This window comes from Leucoraja erinacea, chromosome 17 (genome assembly GCF_028641065.1).
Source record: "Leucoraja erinacea ecotype New England chromosome 17, Leri_hhj_1, whole genome shotgun sequence".
In the NCBI taxonomy this organism is placed as follows: Eukaryota; Metazoa; Chordata; class Chondrichthyes; order Rajiformes; family Rajidae; genus Leucoraja; species Leucoraja erinaceus.
This window is the reverse complement of record NC_073393.1, coordinates 30,934,048-30,953,314: the sequence shown is the minus strand read 5'-3', so window position 1 is coordinate 30,953,314 and position 19,267 is coordinate 30,934,048. Positions and strand designations below refer to the sequence as shown.

At 40.7% G+C, this 19,267-nt stretch overlaps 1 protein-coding gene across 1 annotated transcript in view; it reads left to right on the top strand.

The window, feature by feature from the left end:
• LOC129705369 (cysteine-rich secretory protein LCCL domain-containing 2-like) overlaps positions 1-18,164 on the top strand; it is a 39,661-nt gene extending 21,497 nt beyond the window's left edge. Inside the window, 8 exon segments of the mRNA XM_055648914.1 lie at positions 165-298; positions 1,248-1,273; positions 1,276-1,290; positions 1,366-1,384; positions 1,681-1,713; positions 5,005-5,101; positions 14,603-14,736; positions 15,773-18,164. Coding sequence (XP_055504889.1) covers positions 165-298; positions 1,248-1,273; positions 1,276-1,290; positions 1,366-1,384; positions 1,681-1,713; positions 5,005-5,101; positions 14,603-14,736; positions 15,773-15,824 — 510 coding nt within the window. The 3' untranslated portion in view covers positions 15,825-18,164.
• The last annotated feature ends 1,103 nt before the right edge of the window (positions 18,165-19,267 follow it).

Genomic DNA, 19,267 nt, shown 5'->3' with positions numbered 1-19,267 from the left:
ATCAAGCCTATCCAGAATTTTATAATTTAAAGTAGGACCTCAGTTTTATGGTGGACTTATTTCAAGTTTTTGGGCAATATATACTGGAGCCAAAGTGGGAGTTTTAGGGGCTTTGTCAAACAGTGCAGGAGATGTACGAATCAATTTGTTTTGCATCTTTCCAGCAATCTAGCATTTGTCGGGCTGCAATACACCAAGGAATATTTAAGAATGAAGACGGAGGACTTGTGGATATCACCCGGACAGGAAAAGTCCCATTCTTTGTCAAGTCCACCAGAAAGCACATTCGATCCATAAGGTGAGAGAACCCTAAATTAGGTTTAGGTTTATTACTGTTACATGTACAACGAAAAGCTTAGTTAAGCATGCTATCCAAACATATGCCATGTACAGATACAATCTGTTCAAACTTTTCTTGAGTGTGGTGGTGCGCGCTTCAAGCTTCTGTACTTTCTGCCAGATAGGACCAGGGAAAAGAAGGTATGAAAACAAGTCTTTCACCATTTTCTTAAAACTGGATGCATTTCCCTTGTTTTTGACCAAACTGCAGCAAAATCTTAATGGTTATCCATAAACGAGCCTATATATCAGTGTTCACACACGCACACACACACGCAAATAGTAAATTAAATTGATACTCTAAATAGGTTAGGATTATTACTTGTGTAGAGATTAACAATGTAGACAGCTTGGTAAGAAATAACAGAAAATCAGTGTGCATGCACCTGGATTCAATTTCCATTGGCCTGAGGTATGGTATAGTGGTAACAAATGGGCTAACAAGGCCAAAGGAAACACTTCTTGTATCCATTGCGGGAATATTGCCCATTATCATGTAGGATACTATCCGTAAGCTGAATAAACACTTGAAGATGTGAGGAGTGTGTCTGACCTTTTGACTGAACGTTGGCAGCAGTTTGGAAAAAATATTTTACTAATACTTGAATGATTGGTTATTTAAAACCAGCTCCATCTTCTTCCTTTGCACACATTCACATTCTCTCAATTTGGAGCAAGGTGGTAATCTGCACTATTGATCTGTTTTATTGGCTGTTTGTGTTTCATTTGGGCTATATAATAGTTCACCAGAAGACAGGATAGCAGACTTTAGGTAGACTGAGTTAAGGTTTTGTTCCAGTCTTATACATAATATTTAATTATTGATCAAAGGTAACAGCCATAGTTAAGATCACTGTATTTTAATAAAATGCCATTAATCTTTTAATAAGAGCAACATTTATTTTCAGCAAGTTCAAGGAAGCCAATGGATTTACTTTTCGGAAGTGACCAGTAAACATTTCTTAATTTCAAAAACCCCTCAGCTTGAAAAGTTCAATGTTCTGATTGTATTTTTTTTCCTTTAAGCCCAGTCAGTTGATTTACAGCTTTGTCCTTTCGGAAGTGTCCAGTAAGATCATTTCTTCAAATTTTTGCTAAACTTTTCGCACAATGCAGAGTAATATTACAAGTCAAGTCAAGTCAAGTCAAGTTTATTTGTCACATACACATACGAGATGTGCAGTGAAATGAAAGTGGCAATGCTCGCGGAACAACAAAACAACCAAACAAATTATAAACACAATTGTATTTTTTTCCGTTCTGTACAGTTAGCCCTGGTGAGAAAGGCGTTTACAGTCCGAATTGCAGTCTGGGAGAAACTCCTTTGTCTCCGTACCACAGTGCAACGGCTGACCAGCTTTGTCCGTATCAGGGGTGGAAGAGGGTATGATTTTTTTTGTGCTCTGGTAAGGCATCCTGTTGTATATTACCTGCAGGGGGGTGAGTGAAGTTCCCATAGTGCTAACGCACTACTTTCGCACAATGTCAGAGCAAGCAATTCCCGAACAATTAGTCAAGAACTGTACTAATAGGTAAAGAAAGACACAAAATGCTGGAGTAACTCAGCGGGTCTGGCAGCATCTCTGGAGAACATGGATCGGTGACATTTTAGGTCTTTAGATCTTAAGAGATACAGCGCAGAAACAGGAACACCAGCCCACGGAATCTGCACTGACCAGCGATCATCCTGTTTACTAACACTATCCTACATACTAGGACCAATTTTACAACTTACTAAAGTCAGTTAATCTACAAACCTGCACATCTTTGGAGTGTTGGAGGGAACCGGAACACCCGGAGAAAAGCTACATGGTCACACGGAGAATGTATCAGCACCTGTAGTCCACCTTGAACCCGGGTCTCTGGCGCAGTAAGGCAGCAACTCTACTGCTGCACCACTGTGCTGCCCTAGGTCTGGACCCTTCTTCAGACCCTTATCTGTGGGGTTTTGACTATGGCTTTGTCACCATTTGTCTTCTAACTACCCTTTCAATTAGCTGTGGCCATCTGACACATCTTAGTTTGAGGCACATCTGAAGACAATCACCTGAGGTTCTCATTGCAGTATTCTGTTCCATTACCTTCTGTGTAGTTCAGATTGCCTATTTCTTAGGGGTCCCGACCTGAAACATCACCTATCGATGTAGTCCCAATCCACTGAGTTACTCCAACAGTTTGTGCCTTTCTTTGTAAACTAATACCTGCAGATCCTTGTATCTCCTTTGCACTGATAGATTTTGTATTTAACTTTTAAGTGGTGGCTTTTCACATTTAAAACTAAATGATTGAAATTTAGTTTCAAAACCTTTTTCTACTGTTTAACACATCACGAGCTGTCCTTCATATCATGTTAAACAGACCTTAAGAAGGGTGAAAATATATTCTAATCACAATTCACTGGTTCTATTGTGAAACTTGGATTGAGATAATGAGGTAGGTTATGAAAATAAGACAAAGATGATTTTATACAATGCATTTGGGCGGCACAGCAGTAGAACGGCTACCTCACAGCACCAGTGACCCAGATTCATTCCTGACTATGGGTACGGTCTGTGCGGCGTTTGTACGTTCTCCGTATGACCGTGCACGTTTCCTCTGGGTGCTCCGGTTTCCTCCCACATTTCAAAGGCGTGCAGGTTTGTAGGTTAATTGGCTTCTGTAAATGACTTGTGTGTAGGATGAGAAAGTGGAATAACATGGAACTAGTATGCAGGTGATTAATGGTCTCGGTGGGCCGCAGGGCATGTTTCTGCGCTGTATCGCTAAACCCAAACCATTCTTTGCTATTCTAAAGCAAATCATTAAGTCTGGCCAAAGCACAGGCTGATGATTAGTAGCCCTTTATTATAATCAATTATGTAGTGTTAACCATATCCATTGACATTGCTTGGAATAGGTTAATTGCTCCCATTTTGTGCAGAACCCATTTCTGCTCTTTAATATATAGTTGACCTGAGTAGTATTTCTATTCGAGTATGGTACTTTTCCCCACTGCATCTTTCAGCAGGCTGGAACCACTTTAACCTCTCCAAATCCAGTCAATGCATCCCAGCAATGGCTTGCATTGTGGTTCCACCCCAACCCAGTGGGTAGAGTTTGTGGGTCCCCTATCCTCTCCCATAACTATTCCAATCTGTCCACCATCCCATCCTCATTTGGTTCCACTCCTCTCTTCTGATCAGATTCCATCATCTTTTTTGCCTTCACTTATCGCCCCCTGGTCTATGTTACTATCTCTACCTCCTGCATCTGCCAAACAACCCCTCATCACCTGGATCGCTTGCTGGGACTTGTCCCATTGCTCCTCCCCCCCCCCCCCCCCCCCCCCCCCCCCCCCCCCCCCCCCCCACCTCTTAATACTTACTAAATGTTATTGACGTTATTCCCTTGATCATGTATCTGAACACCTTGAATGGCTCTATTGCAATCATGTATTGTCTTTCCGCTGACTGGTTAGCACGCAACAAAAGCTTTTCACTGTACCTCAGTACACCTGACAATAAACTAAACTCAAACTCAAACCTCAGTTCCCTGCCTCCAACATGCACAGTTGTCTGGTTGAACTAACTGTCGCTCGCTCACCCTCTCAATAAACCAAAATAAAACTAAACTAAACTTGCCATCACACCTCTACTTTTTTTAGTCCAGATGATGGGTCTCGACCTGAAATGAGCACTGTTCATTTCACACCACAGATGCTGTTTTGACCTTTGAGTTCCTCTAGCAGTTTGCTTTTTGATTTGGGTGCCAACATCTGCAGTCTCTTGTGTCTCTTTCTTCTGATTCTTTTTTTGTGTGCGTCCTTTCCTGTGTCTTGCATTAAACCATCAACAGTCTCTGGGTCTCTCTTTCCTTTTACTTTTCTTTCTCATTTAAAGATGTCTCAAAATGTATCTTTCCTACCGTCTCCACGCAAACTCTTCCATAAAGGCCAGGAACCCGTCTTCTCCATGTATTTCCATTTATCGAGCAGCTTGGGATATTAACGTCAATAATGATACTGCACCTTTGCTTGTGGTTGAGGATATTAATTAATGAGTGGAACTTGAATATGTCATCCCACTGTAAACACTTGTTGTCCAGCGAACTAAACCATTCATTTACAGCAAGTTCAAGGAAGCCAATGGACTTGCAGTTTCAGAAGTGCTTAAGCAGTAAGAACTTCTTAAGCTACGAATTGTAACAAGTGTAATCCAAAAGTTATACTGCTCTAGCCTTTTGTGTCCATGGTGAAATACACATAACCAGGACCTTGCTTCAACTTTCTTTAGTGGGTGGTGACCGGTGAATCTGGAATTCTTTGCCACAGAAACCTGTGGAGGTCAAGTCAGCAGATATATTTAAAGCAGAGATAGATAGATTCTTGATTAGTACGGGTGTCAGAGGTTATAGGGAGAAGGCAGGAGAATGGGGTTACGAGGGAGAGATAGATCAGCCATGATTGAATGGAATAGTGGACTTGATTGGCCAAATGGCCTAATTCTGCTCCTATAATCTGTTATTAATATTATGCCATTCTTCTACGTCAATTGATTTTACTGTAAATATTTTATGCATAATTTCTCATGTGCTTAATTGGAAATTTGTTATGTCATGCATTATACTTGCAAACTTAATCATTAATGCAATTAATGGATATTTTATAGGGCAATTTTCAATTCAGAGACTGATTACTTTGATTTATAGGATTAATTGCCCACCGAAATGTTTGGAGGAGTTTCCCTTCTGGGCGCGAGTCATTGGCAACGTGATTTATTCTGACGTAAGTTCACTGTATTTTCTCTTCTGTGATCGAGATCCTGTAGCAGTGTGTAGATGTTTGCCTCGGCATTACTGCAAACAACAGCGTTTTATACAATATTGACACAGCAAAAAGACCAGACATCTCAATCCGCCCACACCCCTCTTGTGGTTATGGATGATCCTTGTTTGCTTTCTCCATTTTTGATGTGAATCCAATGTCGTTTCCTATGGGGGAGGAAAATCTAGCTGCATAAAACGTTTGACAGAATATTCTGTTTTTCATTATGCTCCATCCTTCCGTTAATGTCAAGACCGCGTTTTTCTGCTTGCTGGAGTATAGCAGCGGGGAAATTAAAGCCAGAACTGGCCAAGCTGAAGTTATTTGATTCATATACAGAAAGTTTGAACCTCCAGGGAGATGAAACTCTTTCTCAGTTTTTGTTTTTGCATTTGAAAGCCAGCTGTGGTTTCAACACTGGTTCATTGCAGGAGACCTGGTTCTGATATTCTACACCACTCATGTTCCTACTTTGCTGGTGGAGGGGTTTTAAAGAGCAAAAAAGAGATTCAAATTTTGATGCATTTCCCCAGTGGTAATTGGATCCACCATAGATGGAGTAAGACCATGAGATGGACAAGCAGAATAAGGCCATTCAGCCCATCGAATTTGCTCCGCCATTCGATCATAGCTGATCTATCTGTTCCTCTCATCTCCATTCTCCTGCCTTCTCCCCGAAATTACGTATTGTCTGGCTGATAGGTGGGATTTGATCTGCATTCTCTTCCCTGTGCTTCAAATCCTGTGTAAACTGATGATGTAAAAATCCAGTGTAATAGTTGATGAGTGTCCTAAATTGTAAAATTAAAAACAACGGAAAAAGAGATCTGGGGGATTGAATGCAACAAACTGAAAATAAAACAGTGAATTAGAATAAATATGGAGGAAGAATTATTGAGCAATTTAATTTGAACCCTTAAATTAAGTTTATTTTTCCTTTTAAGTGGGGAGTCTGTAGTTGTAGTAATTGAGCTTAACAATTGTATCTGTCTGCAGCAAGAACAAAGCCAGGAGAACTCAATATAGAATCAGATGTTTACCAGTGAACCCTTTCAAATTTAAATAGACATTGTATATTCAGAATTTAATGAGTATTTATGTGTGTGGTAATAATGACATGCCATGATTTAGTAATTAGGTTTAATGACATTTTTATTTGAATCATTTAAACTTTTTCAGCAGAATCCTTATCAATTTATTTTCGTAGTACTAATGCAAAACGTTGGTTATGTTACTGATTTTTTTTATGTGCTGCGCAGCTTTTTTGTTCCTCTCTGTTTCAAAATAAGTCAAACCCCAGAGTTCAGGGTAACATATCCAGCGGTATGAACATTGACTTCTCTTACTTCGAGTAGCCCTTGCTTTCCCTCTCCCTTTATCCCCTCCCCCTTCCCAGATCTCTGACCTGTCTTACTGTCTCTGACTACATTTTATCTCTGTACCGCCCACTCCCCTGACATTGGTCTGAAGAAGGGTCTCGACCCGAAACGTCACCCATTCCTTCTCTCCAGAGATGCTGCCTGTCCCGCTGAGTTACTCCAGCATTTTGTGTCTATCTTCAATCTAAACTTGCATCTGCAGTTCTTTCCTACATTTTGGTTTAATAATAATCTCCATCAGTTTTAGTCCATGCTTCACTTGCATTAAACGCAGCAGACTTATTAATCAAGTAATTCAATGACTCAATTATACTTCATTTTAACATGTACCCATGTACATTGAAATTCTTTGTTTTTGCATACAATCCGGTGAAATCATACAGGAGACTTCACCTAGGTGGTGCCGGGTCCCTGCTTGTCTCGGCAGCACCGCTGGCTCCCTCTTTGTTCTCGGCAACCCCCACTGGGTACTTCTTTATTCTCTGTGACATTGTTCCACCAGGTTGTTCTCGGCCCGCCAGCCTTTCGGCCGCATGGAGCATCCCGGGAATCTTCCAATTATATGATGGTGGAATCCTTGGTGAATTGTCATATATTTCGCAGATTCAGTTTTTGTCTAGAGGACAACTGGGATTGTATGCATCCTCAGCCAAAAAGACCCTCCTGCTGGCATTTGCAAATTTATTCCAATTGCATTCCCCTTAGGGAACTGCTTTTACAGGACTTGCTTGATTCTGTCCGACCATATTACTAAAGAGACAAAAGGAATGATTAACTATATGTAGAACGCACGGTGAAAAGTAGTTTGTCAGAAGCAAATTCGATGTTAAATGGCCTGTCTGGTCAAAGAAGTGCAAGGGTGTGCTATGCATTAATCAGGTCAAAAGAATAGAAGAAATGAGGGAAAGCAATAAAAGTTTAATAGGAACAAACTCAGATAGCATCAGTATTGGTGTAAAAGAGAGAGAAATGTTGGCAAGGAAATCTACGCATTCAGGGCATTTGAGAGGGAGAAATGTGTCATAAAGTTTATAAGGGAGAGTTGAGCCAAGATGTTGTTTCCATTTACTGAACCATGTTATAACAACAAGTGTTACTGGAATAATAATGTTCCAACAACAAGGAAATTATTCTGCTTAAAGCATATGTTTTAAACATCAACTCAGTCGTTAAATTTCTTGATATGGTTACTTACAATTCTGGGTGAAGACCTAATACATTGCGCTGGCACGGTGGCACAGCGGTAGAATTGCTGCCTTACAGAGCCTGACACCTGGGTTTGATCTCGTCTGCTGGTGCTTGTCTGTATGGAGTTTGTACGTTCTCCCTGTGACCCATGTGGGTTTTCCCTGGGAGCACTGGTTTCCTCCCACACTCTAAAGATGTTGAGGTTTGTGGGGTAATTGGCTTCAGTAAAATTGTAAATTGTCCCTAGAGTGTTAATGTGCGGGGATCGCTGGTCGGCATGGACTCGGTGGGCCGAAGGGCCTGTTTCGGCACTGTATCTCTAAATGTATAGCTAAAATCTAAAACCATAAGACAGGAGCAAAATTAGGTTATTTGATCCATCGACTCTACCCCACCTTTCAATCGTGGCTGAGCATTTTCCTTCTAGACCCCGTTCTCAATCTGTGCAATCACCATCTAAACAAATTTGAAAAAATCCACACCCATTGTTCATTGGAGAATAGGAAATAGTGTGTCTGATATTGTGTCCTATTGACAGTCACGATGTCTCTATTTTAAGCTATTCGGTACAATTTTGCTCCACATGATAGAATGTGCCTGCACATTAATATTGTGAAACCATTTTTGCAAATATGAAGCAACAAAAGCAAGTAATAAATATTTGCATGTGGATATTTTTCCTTGGTATGTTTAGACCAAAAAGAAGCCCAATGATTTGGATAAGAGGATTGAAGGCTTTGTGGCCAAGTTTGCAGATGATGCTAAGCTAGGTGGAGGGGCAGGCAGTGTAGAGGAAGCAAGGACTTTGCAGAAGGACTTTGGGCAGGTTAGGGGAGTGGGCAGAGAAGTGGCAGATGAAATTCAGTATAGCAAAGCGTGGAGACATGTATTTTGGTAATGAGAATAGAGGCGTAGATTATTTTCTAAATGGAGAGAGAATCCAGAATTCTGAGGTACAAAGGGACTTGGGAGTGCTGGTGCAGGACTCCCAAAAAGTTAAGTTGCAAGTCGAATCGGTAGTAAGGAAGGCAAATTATATGATAGCATTTATATCAAGAGGACTGGAATACAAAAACAGAGATGTATTGCTGAGGCTCTATAAGTTGCTGGTCAGGCTGCATTTGGAGTACTGTGAGCAAATTTGGGCCCCTGAGGAAAGATGTGCTGGTTCTGAAGAGAGTCCAGAGGAGGTTTACAAGAATGATTCCAAGAACGAATGGGTTAACATATGATGAGCATTTGACAGCACTGGGCCTTTACATGCTGGAGTTTAGAAGGTTGAGGGGGGACCTCATTGAAAGTTACAACATAATGAAAGGCATAGATAGAGTGAATGTGTAAAGGATGTTTCCACTGGTGGGAGAGTCTCAGACCAGAGGCCATAGCCTCAGAATTGAAGTGTGCTCTTTTAGAAAGGAGGTGAGGAGGAACTTCTTTAGTCAGGAGTTAATCCGTGGAAATCATTGCCACAGAGGGCTGTGGAGGCTGTCAGTGGATATTGTTAAGGCAGAGATAGATACATTCTTGATTAGAATGGGTGTCAAAGGGTATGGGGAGAAGGCATGAAAATGGGATTAGGAGGCAGAGATCAGCCATGATTGACTGGCGGAGTAGACTCGATGGGCCGAATGGCCTAATTCTACTCCTATAACTTGTGAGTCCACTAACATTTCATAGAAACATAGAAACATAGAAAATAGGTGCAGGAGTTGGCCATTCGGCCCTTTGAGCCTGCACCGCCATTCAATATGATCATGGCTGATCATCCAACTCAGTATCCCATCCCTGCCTTCTCTCCATACCCTATGATCCCTTTAGCCACAAGGGCCACATCTAACTCCCTCTTAAATATAGCCAATTAACTGGCCTCAACTACCTTCTGTGGCAGAGAGTTCCAGTTTCAAACAGATTATTAAAATAATTTCAGATTAATGATCAATACCATTTAAAATTAAATGTGAAATAAATTTGTCCCTTTAGTAGAAGTGGCAAACCCAAGAGTTTAAGTTTAAAATCAGACCATTTTGTTGTTCAGCCGTTTGCCGTTCTTGGGGAAAGGGCCTGGCTGTGATAAATCCTCGTGACTCTTCAAATTCTGCTAATGTATGGAGACACTGTGTGACTGATTAAAGTAAACGCATTCCTGCACATCTCTAGAGTACTCTGCTCTACCCAGTGGCAGTAAATCGTGGCTGACAGGTGGAACTCTGCCAGCAGTCGAGCAGAGCTTCTTCACCAGTGTCCAAATAGCAAAAGAACAATGAGACGTTCATGTTGTCTAGCCGGAATGTAAAAAGTTTTTTTTTTTTGTTTAAGTGTACGACCAGTTCTTTTTATTGTGGTACACTCAGACCTGTGTCACCCTGACCAAAGATAATGGTTGCTTTATTATTTAACAGTTGGGAAATTTGACCATTCTGTGTCGTTCATATTTAAGTCAATTTGTTACACGTTCCCTTGGTTGAATTATGACCCAGCAATAAACAAATTCTTCCTATTTCTAAACTGCAAAGTGGTTACGATAACAGGAAGTCTGCCTTTATATTTACACAGGGAGATGTGAGACTTGTGAAAACTTGAATTTAGACATGGTGTTTGAAAACACCTGCTTCTTCATCTGAAATGCCCAAATATTCTTGGCTCCTTAATAATATAAATTGGCTCTTTAATGTTCCTCACCGACCCTGTTGTCCTCTGGTGACATTATATCTACATATTTGTTCAGTTTTCACATATATCTTATATCAATCATCATCAGTCTGAAGAAGGGTCTCGACCCGAAACATCACCCATTCCTTTTCTCCAGAGATGCTGTCTGACCCGCTGAGTAACTCCAGCTTTTTGTGTCTATCATCCAGCACCATGATCAACTGAGGACATCAAGTTGTGGTTAGACAATAACACTGGCAAGACTGTTCTGCTTCCGTCATCATTTCTCCCAGTTGCTAACCATTTTCTAACTCCCCTTCCCATTCGCATACTGACCTTTCTGTCCTGGGCCACCTCCACTGCCAGAGTGAGCCCACACGCAAACTGGAGGGACAGCACCTCATATTCCCCTTGCAGGGCAGCACAGAGGTGCAGCAATAGAGTTGCTGCCGAACAGCGCCAGAGACCCGGGTTCAATCCTGACTACGGGCGCTGTCTGTACAGAGTTTGTACGTTGTTCTTGTGACCGTGTGGGTTTTCTCTGGATGCTATTTATGCAAGTTATGAATATCTCTCCCCAACTCTCCGGTCACCAGTGGGCTGGTTGAAACCAGGAACTGTAAATGCTGGTTTACTAAGATACAAAATAATGGAGTAACTCACCGGTCAGGCTGCATTGATGGAGAACATGGGTAGGTGATGTTTCAAGTCGGGATCCTTCTTCAGATTGTTTAGTTTATTTCAGTTTATTGTCACATGCATCGAGGTACAGTGGAAACCTTTTGTTGCGTGCCAGCCAGCCAGTCAGCAGAAAGATAATGCATGATTACAATCAAACCATTTACAGTGTATAGATATATAAGGGAATAACTTTTAATGCAAGGTAAAGCCGGCAAAGTCCAATCAAGGATAGTCCGAGGGTCACCAATGAGATAGACAGTAGTTCAGTACTGCTTTCTGGTTGTTGCAGGATGATTTAGTTGCCTGCTAACAATTTGAAGAAAGGATTATAGGGATTGTTATTACCCCGAAGTTTACAAGTAGCTGGATGTTTTTTATTGAAGTACATCGGTGCATCTCAAAGGGATGATATCCATAACTTGGCCTTGGTTATGAGGCGCGGGGGAACGGGGGATGGGGAGGGAGAATATGCATGTGATTATTTTCTGAAAATGTACTAAGCTGTGGTGAAGTAAAATCACCAGAGTCTTATTAAACTAATGGAAAGTTGCAGGTCTCTGCTCTTGGGCAATATCATTGTGATTATTATTGTTCAGTACCAGTGGGCTTGCGGAGAGGGTGTTTAGTGAATCCTGATTTCCTTCGACTCATCATACAATGAAGGACTCTTTGACGAGTCACTGGTGGGCTAATTATCGAGGTGTGTTTACATCCCAGACTTATTGGCACTGTGGCGAGCATATTTTTCAGTATTTTCAGGTTTTTTTGGTTCATGGCCAAGAAAAATCTGTGTTCCCAGCTTATTTAGGCAGTATTATGTATTAGCCCAAGGGATCAGGATTAATATTTGGATGCTGTAGAAAACCAAATATTAAACATTTCAAATTCTAAACTTGAAAGCATATAGCTTTTTGCCTTCTGTCTTTTGTGATCAGCAAGGTGTATTGAGACCCCCCCCCCCCTCCCTCCTTCTCATAATTTCACTATAATTGTGTTTCTTTTCCAGTCACTGCTGGCGTTATATAACTAATGACGTATATTTCTATTTCCCCAGAGCAGTTTCTATTAATAGCTTCTCTTGTCATCCCTTGCCAGCCACTTAATGTTCACAGTGGTAGCTGAGAAGATGCTTAAAATCTATTTTAATACGTAAGACCTTATACATTGCTGCGGCAGATGCCTAACCAAATTAATTGCATTGAAAATGGCAAAGCTTAAAATTGCAGACGAGCTATGGGATTTGAGTCCTTATCCATCAACTCACAGCACCAGAGACCTAGCTTTGATCCTGACCTCGGGTGCTGGCCGTGTGGAGTTTGCATGTACTCTCTGTGAGCACGAGTTTCTTCCTACATCCCATGTATGGGTTTGTAGGTTAATGGGCCTCTGTAAAAAAAAAAAAAAATCCCTCTAGTGTGTTGGGAATGGATGCAAAAGTGAGTTAACACAGAATTAGTGTGAATAGGTGATTGATGGTCATTGTGGCCAGAGGGACTGTTCCTTGCTGTATCTCTAAATTAAACTAAATTAGTTCTTGAGGGACTTGGCTTTGGTGCAGACATGGTGCCTTCTGTCAAATGGAGTGTAGCACAGACTTCGGGAAGGAAGACATGCGCACTTCATGTTTAAAATATATTTTGAATGTACTAAATACCCAATTGTATACTGTCTATGAGGCGCAACTGCATTTGATTTGATCCAGGTCTATCAAAACAGAGACCATCAATATCCAGTGGAAATATTATTTGATTTAACTTGTGCAGCATGTTGTTGTCACTCGTTCTTGAGTAAAACCATGGCATCCGGTTAACAGTATTGTGATGTTAACGGAGATGGCTGTATGACTGATCTGGTTTCCAAGGTTCCTTCCACACAAGTGACAGAAGTGCAGGTATGCTGTAACATCAGTGGTTCCTAATTTTCGAGATTTGTTTTTCCCCTTTGCTTCATCCATTCTAGTTTTGTTTCGAGATACATCATGGATATAGGCCCTTTAGTCCACAGAGTACACTCCGACCATCGATCACCTGTTTACATTAGGGGAAATTTACAGAGGCCAATTAACCTACCAACCCACATCTCTTTGGGATTGATTGGTTGAAAGATATAGCATGGAAACAGGCCGTTCAGCCTACCAAGTCCATGCCGACCATCGATCACCCATTCACACTAGTTCTGTTATTCTATTTTCTCGTCCATTTCATACACACTAGGGGCAATTTACAGAGGTGAAATATTCTGCAAATCCCCGCAGCTTTTGGATGTGTGAGGAAGCTCACAAAGTCACGGTGGGATGGAGAAAATGCAAACTCTACGCAGACATTACCCAATGTCACATTGAACACTCAGCGGGACAGGCAGCATCTCTGGAGAGAACGAATGGGTGATGTTGCAAGTCGAGACCCTTCTTCACACCATGGTATCTGGCACTGTGAGGTCTTTCATTTTATATGGGTAAACAGGATTATCTATTGCTGTTCCCAGCGCGTTGTGCCAATGTTGAAACTTCAGGAATGATCTAAGCGAGTCTTTGAATCTCTTTTACTGTCCACCACATGATCGTTTGCCCTAAACCAGTCTCCATAAAGTTCTCCCTACAGTAGCTGCCTTGGTATTCTGTCATCAGATATTCTTCTGGCATGTCCTGTCCACCTGATCAGTGATTCTTTCAACTATGTGCAGATGCCGAGAATGTTTGTCTGGGATAGAAACAATTCAACTTGGTGACAGGATGTCAGTCTTAAATTCTTTCCTGCAATCTTACATTCAAATCAAAATAAAGTTTAGGTTTAGGTTTGTTATTGTTCCCTATGCCGAGGTACAGTGAAATGCTTTGTTTTGCATGCCATTCTATCAGGTCGGATGTATCAGACACAAATCCAATCGAGCAAGCTCAAGCACAATAGATAGAGCAAAGAGGAAGTTACAGAGTGCAGAATAAAGTTCTCGGCATTGTAGCGCATTATGTCCATAGAGAATTAAATAGATAGAGTAAATGCACAGTCTTTTCCTTAGAATAAGTTACGTAGAATGGTTAGAGGAATATGGACCAAACAGACTTGTGTAGATGGGGCATGTTGGTTGGTATGGTGAAGTTGGGCTGAATGACCTGTTTCCACATTGTACGACAATCTAATGTCCAATGTAAATTAGACTGTATCTTATTGTATGGAAGAACCCTTTTCTATTCTGAATGACGCAACCTCATTATTTTCTATCCTATTCTTGCTATATTGAAGAAGGATGATGATGCTTTTCCCTTCCAACTCTCTGGTGCCACCCAACCAGTCAACCTGGCTTTTTTGAAATGGGTTTGAATGAAGGTTATTAGCACTTTACATCAAAACTGAGAGACAGTTTCTTGCTCATTTAAGACTATGACAGATATATTGGAGGCAAATGGCATAAAAATGCGTATTCCCGCCCCCCCCAGCAAAGAAACGTGAACACAAAGGCTCATTTTATCTTTGCCGTATTAAAGTGGACATGTAATTTCAGTTGTTTGCAATAGCTGAGCTGTACAGAACACTAAATTGTTCAACTCATTTCTCTGCCTATCCTCTAGAGATCCAGTATCTGTCGAACAGCGGTGCATGCCGGTGTTATTAAGAACCACATTGGAGGACTAGTGGATGTGATGCCAGTGGAGAAAAAGAACCGATATAAGGGGACCTCTGAGAACGGAATTATGTCGGAGAGGTAAACATCAGAATAGTGGATGAAAAACCTTTGATTTATTCTTGCACAGTATTAGAAATTTAATTATTATAAAATGACGATTGTGGCTATATAGAGAAAGCCAAACTGAAGTAAAGGGAATGTGTATGAAAGAACTGCAGATGCTGGTTTAAACCGAAGATCGACGCAAAGTGCTGGAGTAACTCAATGGACAGGCAGCATCTCTGGAGATAAGGAGTGGGTGACGTTTCGGGTAAAGACCCTTCTTCAGACAGGACTCTTCGGGACTCGAAACGCCACCCATTCCTTCTCCCCAGAGATGCTGCCTGTCCCACTGAGTTACTCCAGCACTTTCTGTCTATCTGAAGTAAAGGGAAATAGTTGATGAGAAATATTCTTCAATTAAAGAAACATAATGAAATGATCTGGTGGATAGTGAACAGTTTTTATTTACTCAATTATTGCAAACTCGGTTAAAACATCAGGTGCAAATCTGATCTGAATAATCCCTGAATTTGGAATTTCATTAACCTTGTTCTTTTATTAACTCTGATCATCAACGTGTCCATTTAGATTAAGACTATTCGACATGTTTATATTATTGGTGTTGCTCATTTAAGTTCGTAATTACAGAAATGTTTTTTCGAAGTTCAAATATGCAATCTGCTTTATCAGCATGATGCAATTGAAAATATTTTTTGTTCCTTAGTGAAGCATAATACTGACCATTTCATGTCACTACCCAAAAATTAATGAGGTGCTGTCTGGTATTTGTTAATCTTGAGACTCTGAAATGACTTCTGCACCATGGATATTCAGATTGATATAATTTTCTCGACTGTCCTTATTCTGAAGCATTGAAATGCAACTTGGACACATTGATTGGATACCACCATCTGTTTAAAAACAAAAACTTGCCCTGTACATCTCCTTTAAATTTTGTCCATCTCACCTTAAAGAAATGCCCTCTAGTATTTGGTATTTCCATCCTGGGAAATGCTTTCTGACTGTCTACCCGCTGGATGCTAATGTGACATTGGTATTTCATCTCTTTCAGTTTAAAAAATCCCCCTAATGGAAAAGCCTTCAAAGTATTTGCAGTGGCATGAGTGAGAAATGAACTCTGGCAGAACTATTCTGGAAGCAACTAAAGTAACTAAACTGGGCGCACGTAACAGCAGTGAACATGTTCATCACACGAAGAATTGAACCCATCCTCGGACTACAAACCTTGCATCTCATTTGCTGATGAAAAGTGGACTCTGGTTCGAATATTCCTCTCGTTATTGTACATAATAAATTTAATATTTTGTTTAAAAGCAGAAATATAGTTATTTACAGCTGTGCTGCTAAATTATATGGCTCAATATTAATATAGTTAAGTATTTACTCCTAGTTTGATCTTCATATCAGTGCAAATGATTTTCATTGAAAATGATGGGTGCATTGCTCCTGTATGATTATTTGCATTGCGGTCAATGAGCAAAGTACCATGCGTGCACATTGCAGGTGACAAATCCTGGAGGCCAGTCAAGGCAGGGCCTTCGGCCTTCATGATGCTTTCAATACCATGGTAGCTTTATCTTTCATCCAGAGGTATACATAATAAATTTGGTGGACGTGCAGGCTACCAAATATTAACATTAAAGCTGCTTTCAATTGCACAACAATAATAAAACTGGCAGTGTGCGTGGAAGTACACTTGGAACCTCTAGGGCTAATAATGCAAAATTTAGCTTGATCATTTGAGGTTCCAAATGTTCATTTTGTGCTAGTAGATTATTCTCCCATGGGTCTGTTGCATTCTAATATGTGCAAACCCATTTCCTCATTCCCCGCATAAGTGGATTTCTTGTCCATAATCTTCTCTCCCTCTGCACCAATTGTCCATTGGCACACACTTGCACCTGACAGGAGTAAGGTTAAAATGAAAAACAGAAGGTGCACGACTTGAGGTAAAAATAAGGAATTTGGATGCTTTGGCGAACGAGGAATGAGGTGCATTTGTGTGGATGTGGTGCCTCATTGACTGGGGCTTTGTAAGTGTCTTGTGGCTGTGTCACTCATGTAAATACCAGCTCGAATTAATGGAAGACCACACACAGCTGTGCATTTCACCCTCATCCATCTAATGTTCTGCAAATAAACTAGACCTTGGTAAAAATTGTTCATTTCACCACAATACCGTCATAATCCCCTCTTTATTCAGTTGCCCTCAGTGCTTGTCAGAAGCTTTGTATTTATTTGGTCAGAGTACTCTTTTGCTCCATTATTGGGAGCACGTGACCCCTGTCATACTGTTTTCCTTCTATCAATCGTTAGTTATTGACGACCTTATGAACTTAATGGTTTCAGTGCGTTCATACAGTGAATGGCTGAAGGATTCAGAATGAGGTGAAAATAAAGAGAACTTTGTTGTGAAAGTTCTTAATTGCATAGTAATTGATCAGCCAAAGTGTGGTGGTATAGGAGTGACAAACAAAGGTAAGATTTAAAGAAACAGTGATTCAGATGAGAGGTTCCCAAACTATTTTTTATGGCATACCTGCTTTCAAATTTACCATAGAATATGGAGCTGTACAGCACAGGAAACGGGACCTCTGGCCCCCAATGTCTGTGCTGAGCATGAAACTGTTCAGCTGTTTAAAAGTGCCTTTACCATCATGTTTTATATTTTAACTGGATGAATGACATTTTAAATAAATTTAAATAAACGTCGAAGTGCCTCAAAGTTTTCCACATGAGGACACAGTACCACATCTATGTTTTAAAATATGTCTAACATTTTGTATTTTAACAAAGAGCTAACAAGCCAAGAAGTAGGTTTAGCGTTAAATCAGTCTTTCCTCAATTTTCCTCTCCTCCCATGCTCACCCTGCGCGCTCTTCTTGATTGCATGGGTAGGCTCACAGTTTGGGAACCCCAGGATTCATGCATTAGATTCACCACTTTAGGATTAGTTTCAGATTTATTTTGTTAGCTCTTCACAAAAACAAAAAGTTCTTTATTTCTTTCAACTGGTATCTTGCAAACTGTCAGAATGAATATCTGCATGTGCAAATTCTGATGATCTTAAATGTAATATATTGCGTCGGGCAACAGGGGTAAGGATAGCTGTTCAACCACTTTGATTTTTGTTACTGCATTACATTGTATATTTTTTCATATATATGTATAAAACTAAATAGACTTACAAGCCTCCAACTTCTTTAATAATTTTATAAAATTGTGTGCATGACTTAACAATAAAATGTTCCTTTTCTCTCAGATTACCTGGTGTATCTTTGTTTGGACTTGTACATTTATAAACTTCCACTGTCAATTGATATTTAACTACATGGAAATATGTGTTGGCTGCAAAATGATCAGATGGGGTAAACAAGACTGAAATGTATATTATGCAATTAAAAAGAGCTTGGAAGGGAGATTAAAATCTTTGGTCATCTAAAGTACGTTGCAGTTTTTATTTTATCCAATTATGCACACTCTTCCATTGGACTTGCAAACAAAGTTGTGTTTTGTTAAGGACACAGAGCGCTGGAGTAATTCAGTGGGACATGCAGCATTGGACGGCACGGTGGCGCAGCGATAGAGCTGCTACAGGTGCTGTCTGTACGGAGTTTATACATTCTCCCTGTGACCGCGTGGGTTTTCTTCATGATCTTTGGTTTCCTCCCACATTCTAAAGACGTACAGGTTTGTAGGTTTTTAAAAAATTGGTAAATGTAGAAAAAAAAATTATCCCTGGAGTGTGTTGGATAGCGTTAGTGTGTGGGGATCACTGGTCAGTGTGGACCCGGTGGGCCGAAGGGCCAGTTTCCGCACAGTATCTCTAAACTTAAAATAAACTAAATCTGTGGCATGAACGTGGATTGGTGACATTTTGGTTTGGGACCCTTCTTCAGATTGACTGTAATGATTGTAATCATTACCATTAACAAGAGTTTCATCCTCTTTTAGTGCTCTGGAGTTTCACCCGCTTTTAGTGCTCTGGAGTTTCACCCGCTTTTAGTGCTCTGGCCATGTAATTCAACATTAATCTACACTCAGATGACCTAAATGTATCTGGAAAATTCGGCAAAAATCTTAGAAGTAACAGTGTGGTCTTGTGCTCAAAGATTCACAAGCATAAATGGCCTTTGGGAGCTCATAGCTGTTGTGCTGACTGTTGTGTGTCAGAACATAAAAGATTCACCACATGGCAGCCTCAGTACAGTAGCAGAAAAAGACTGCCCGAGAAATAAAGAAAAACCTCAGGCAGACAAGGAACTACAAATGCTGGAATTTTGAAAAAAACACAAAGTGTTTCCTTCTGAAGAAGGGTCCTGACCTGAAACGTTGCTCATCCATTCCTGCCATAGATACTTTGTGTTTAAAGAAAAATACATTTTGGGAGGAAGGAGAGATATCCTGGTGCTCCCCATTGTGTCCTGGAGTTCACACTTGATCATCTGGCTCGACGGACACAATGTGACGCACGGCCTCAAACCACAGTGGGTGCAGGCTGACTAAGAGGCGGGGTGATCACCCCATGCAGCTCAGGACTGACCTG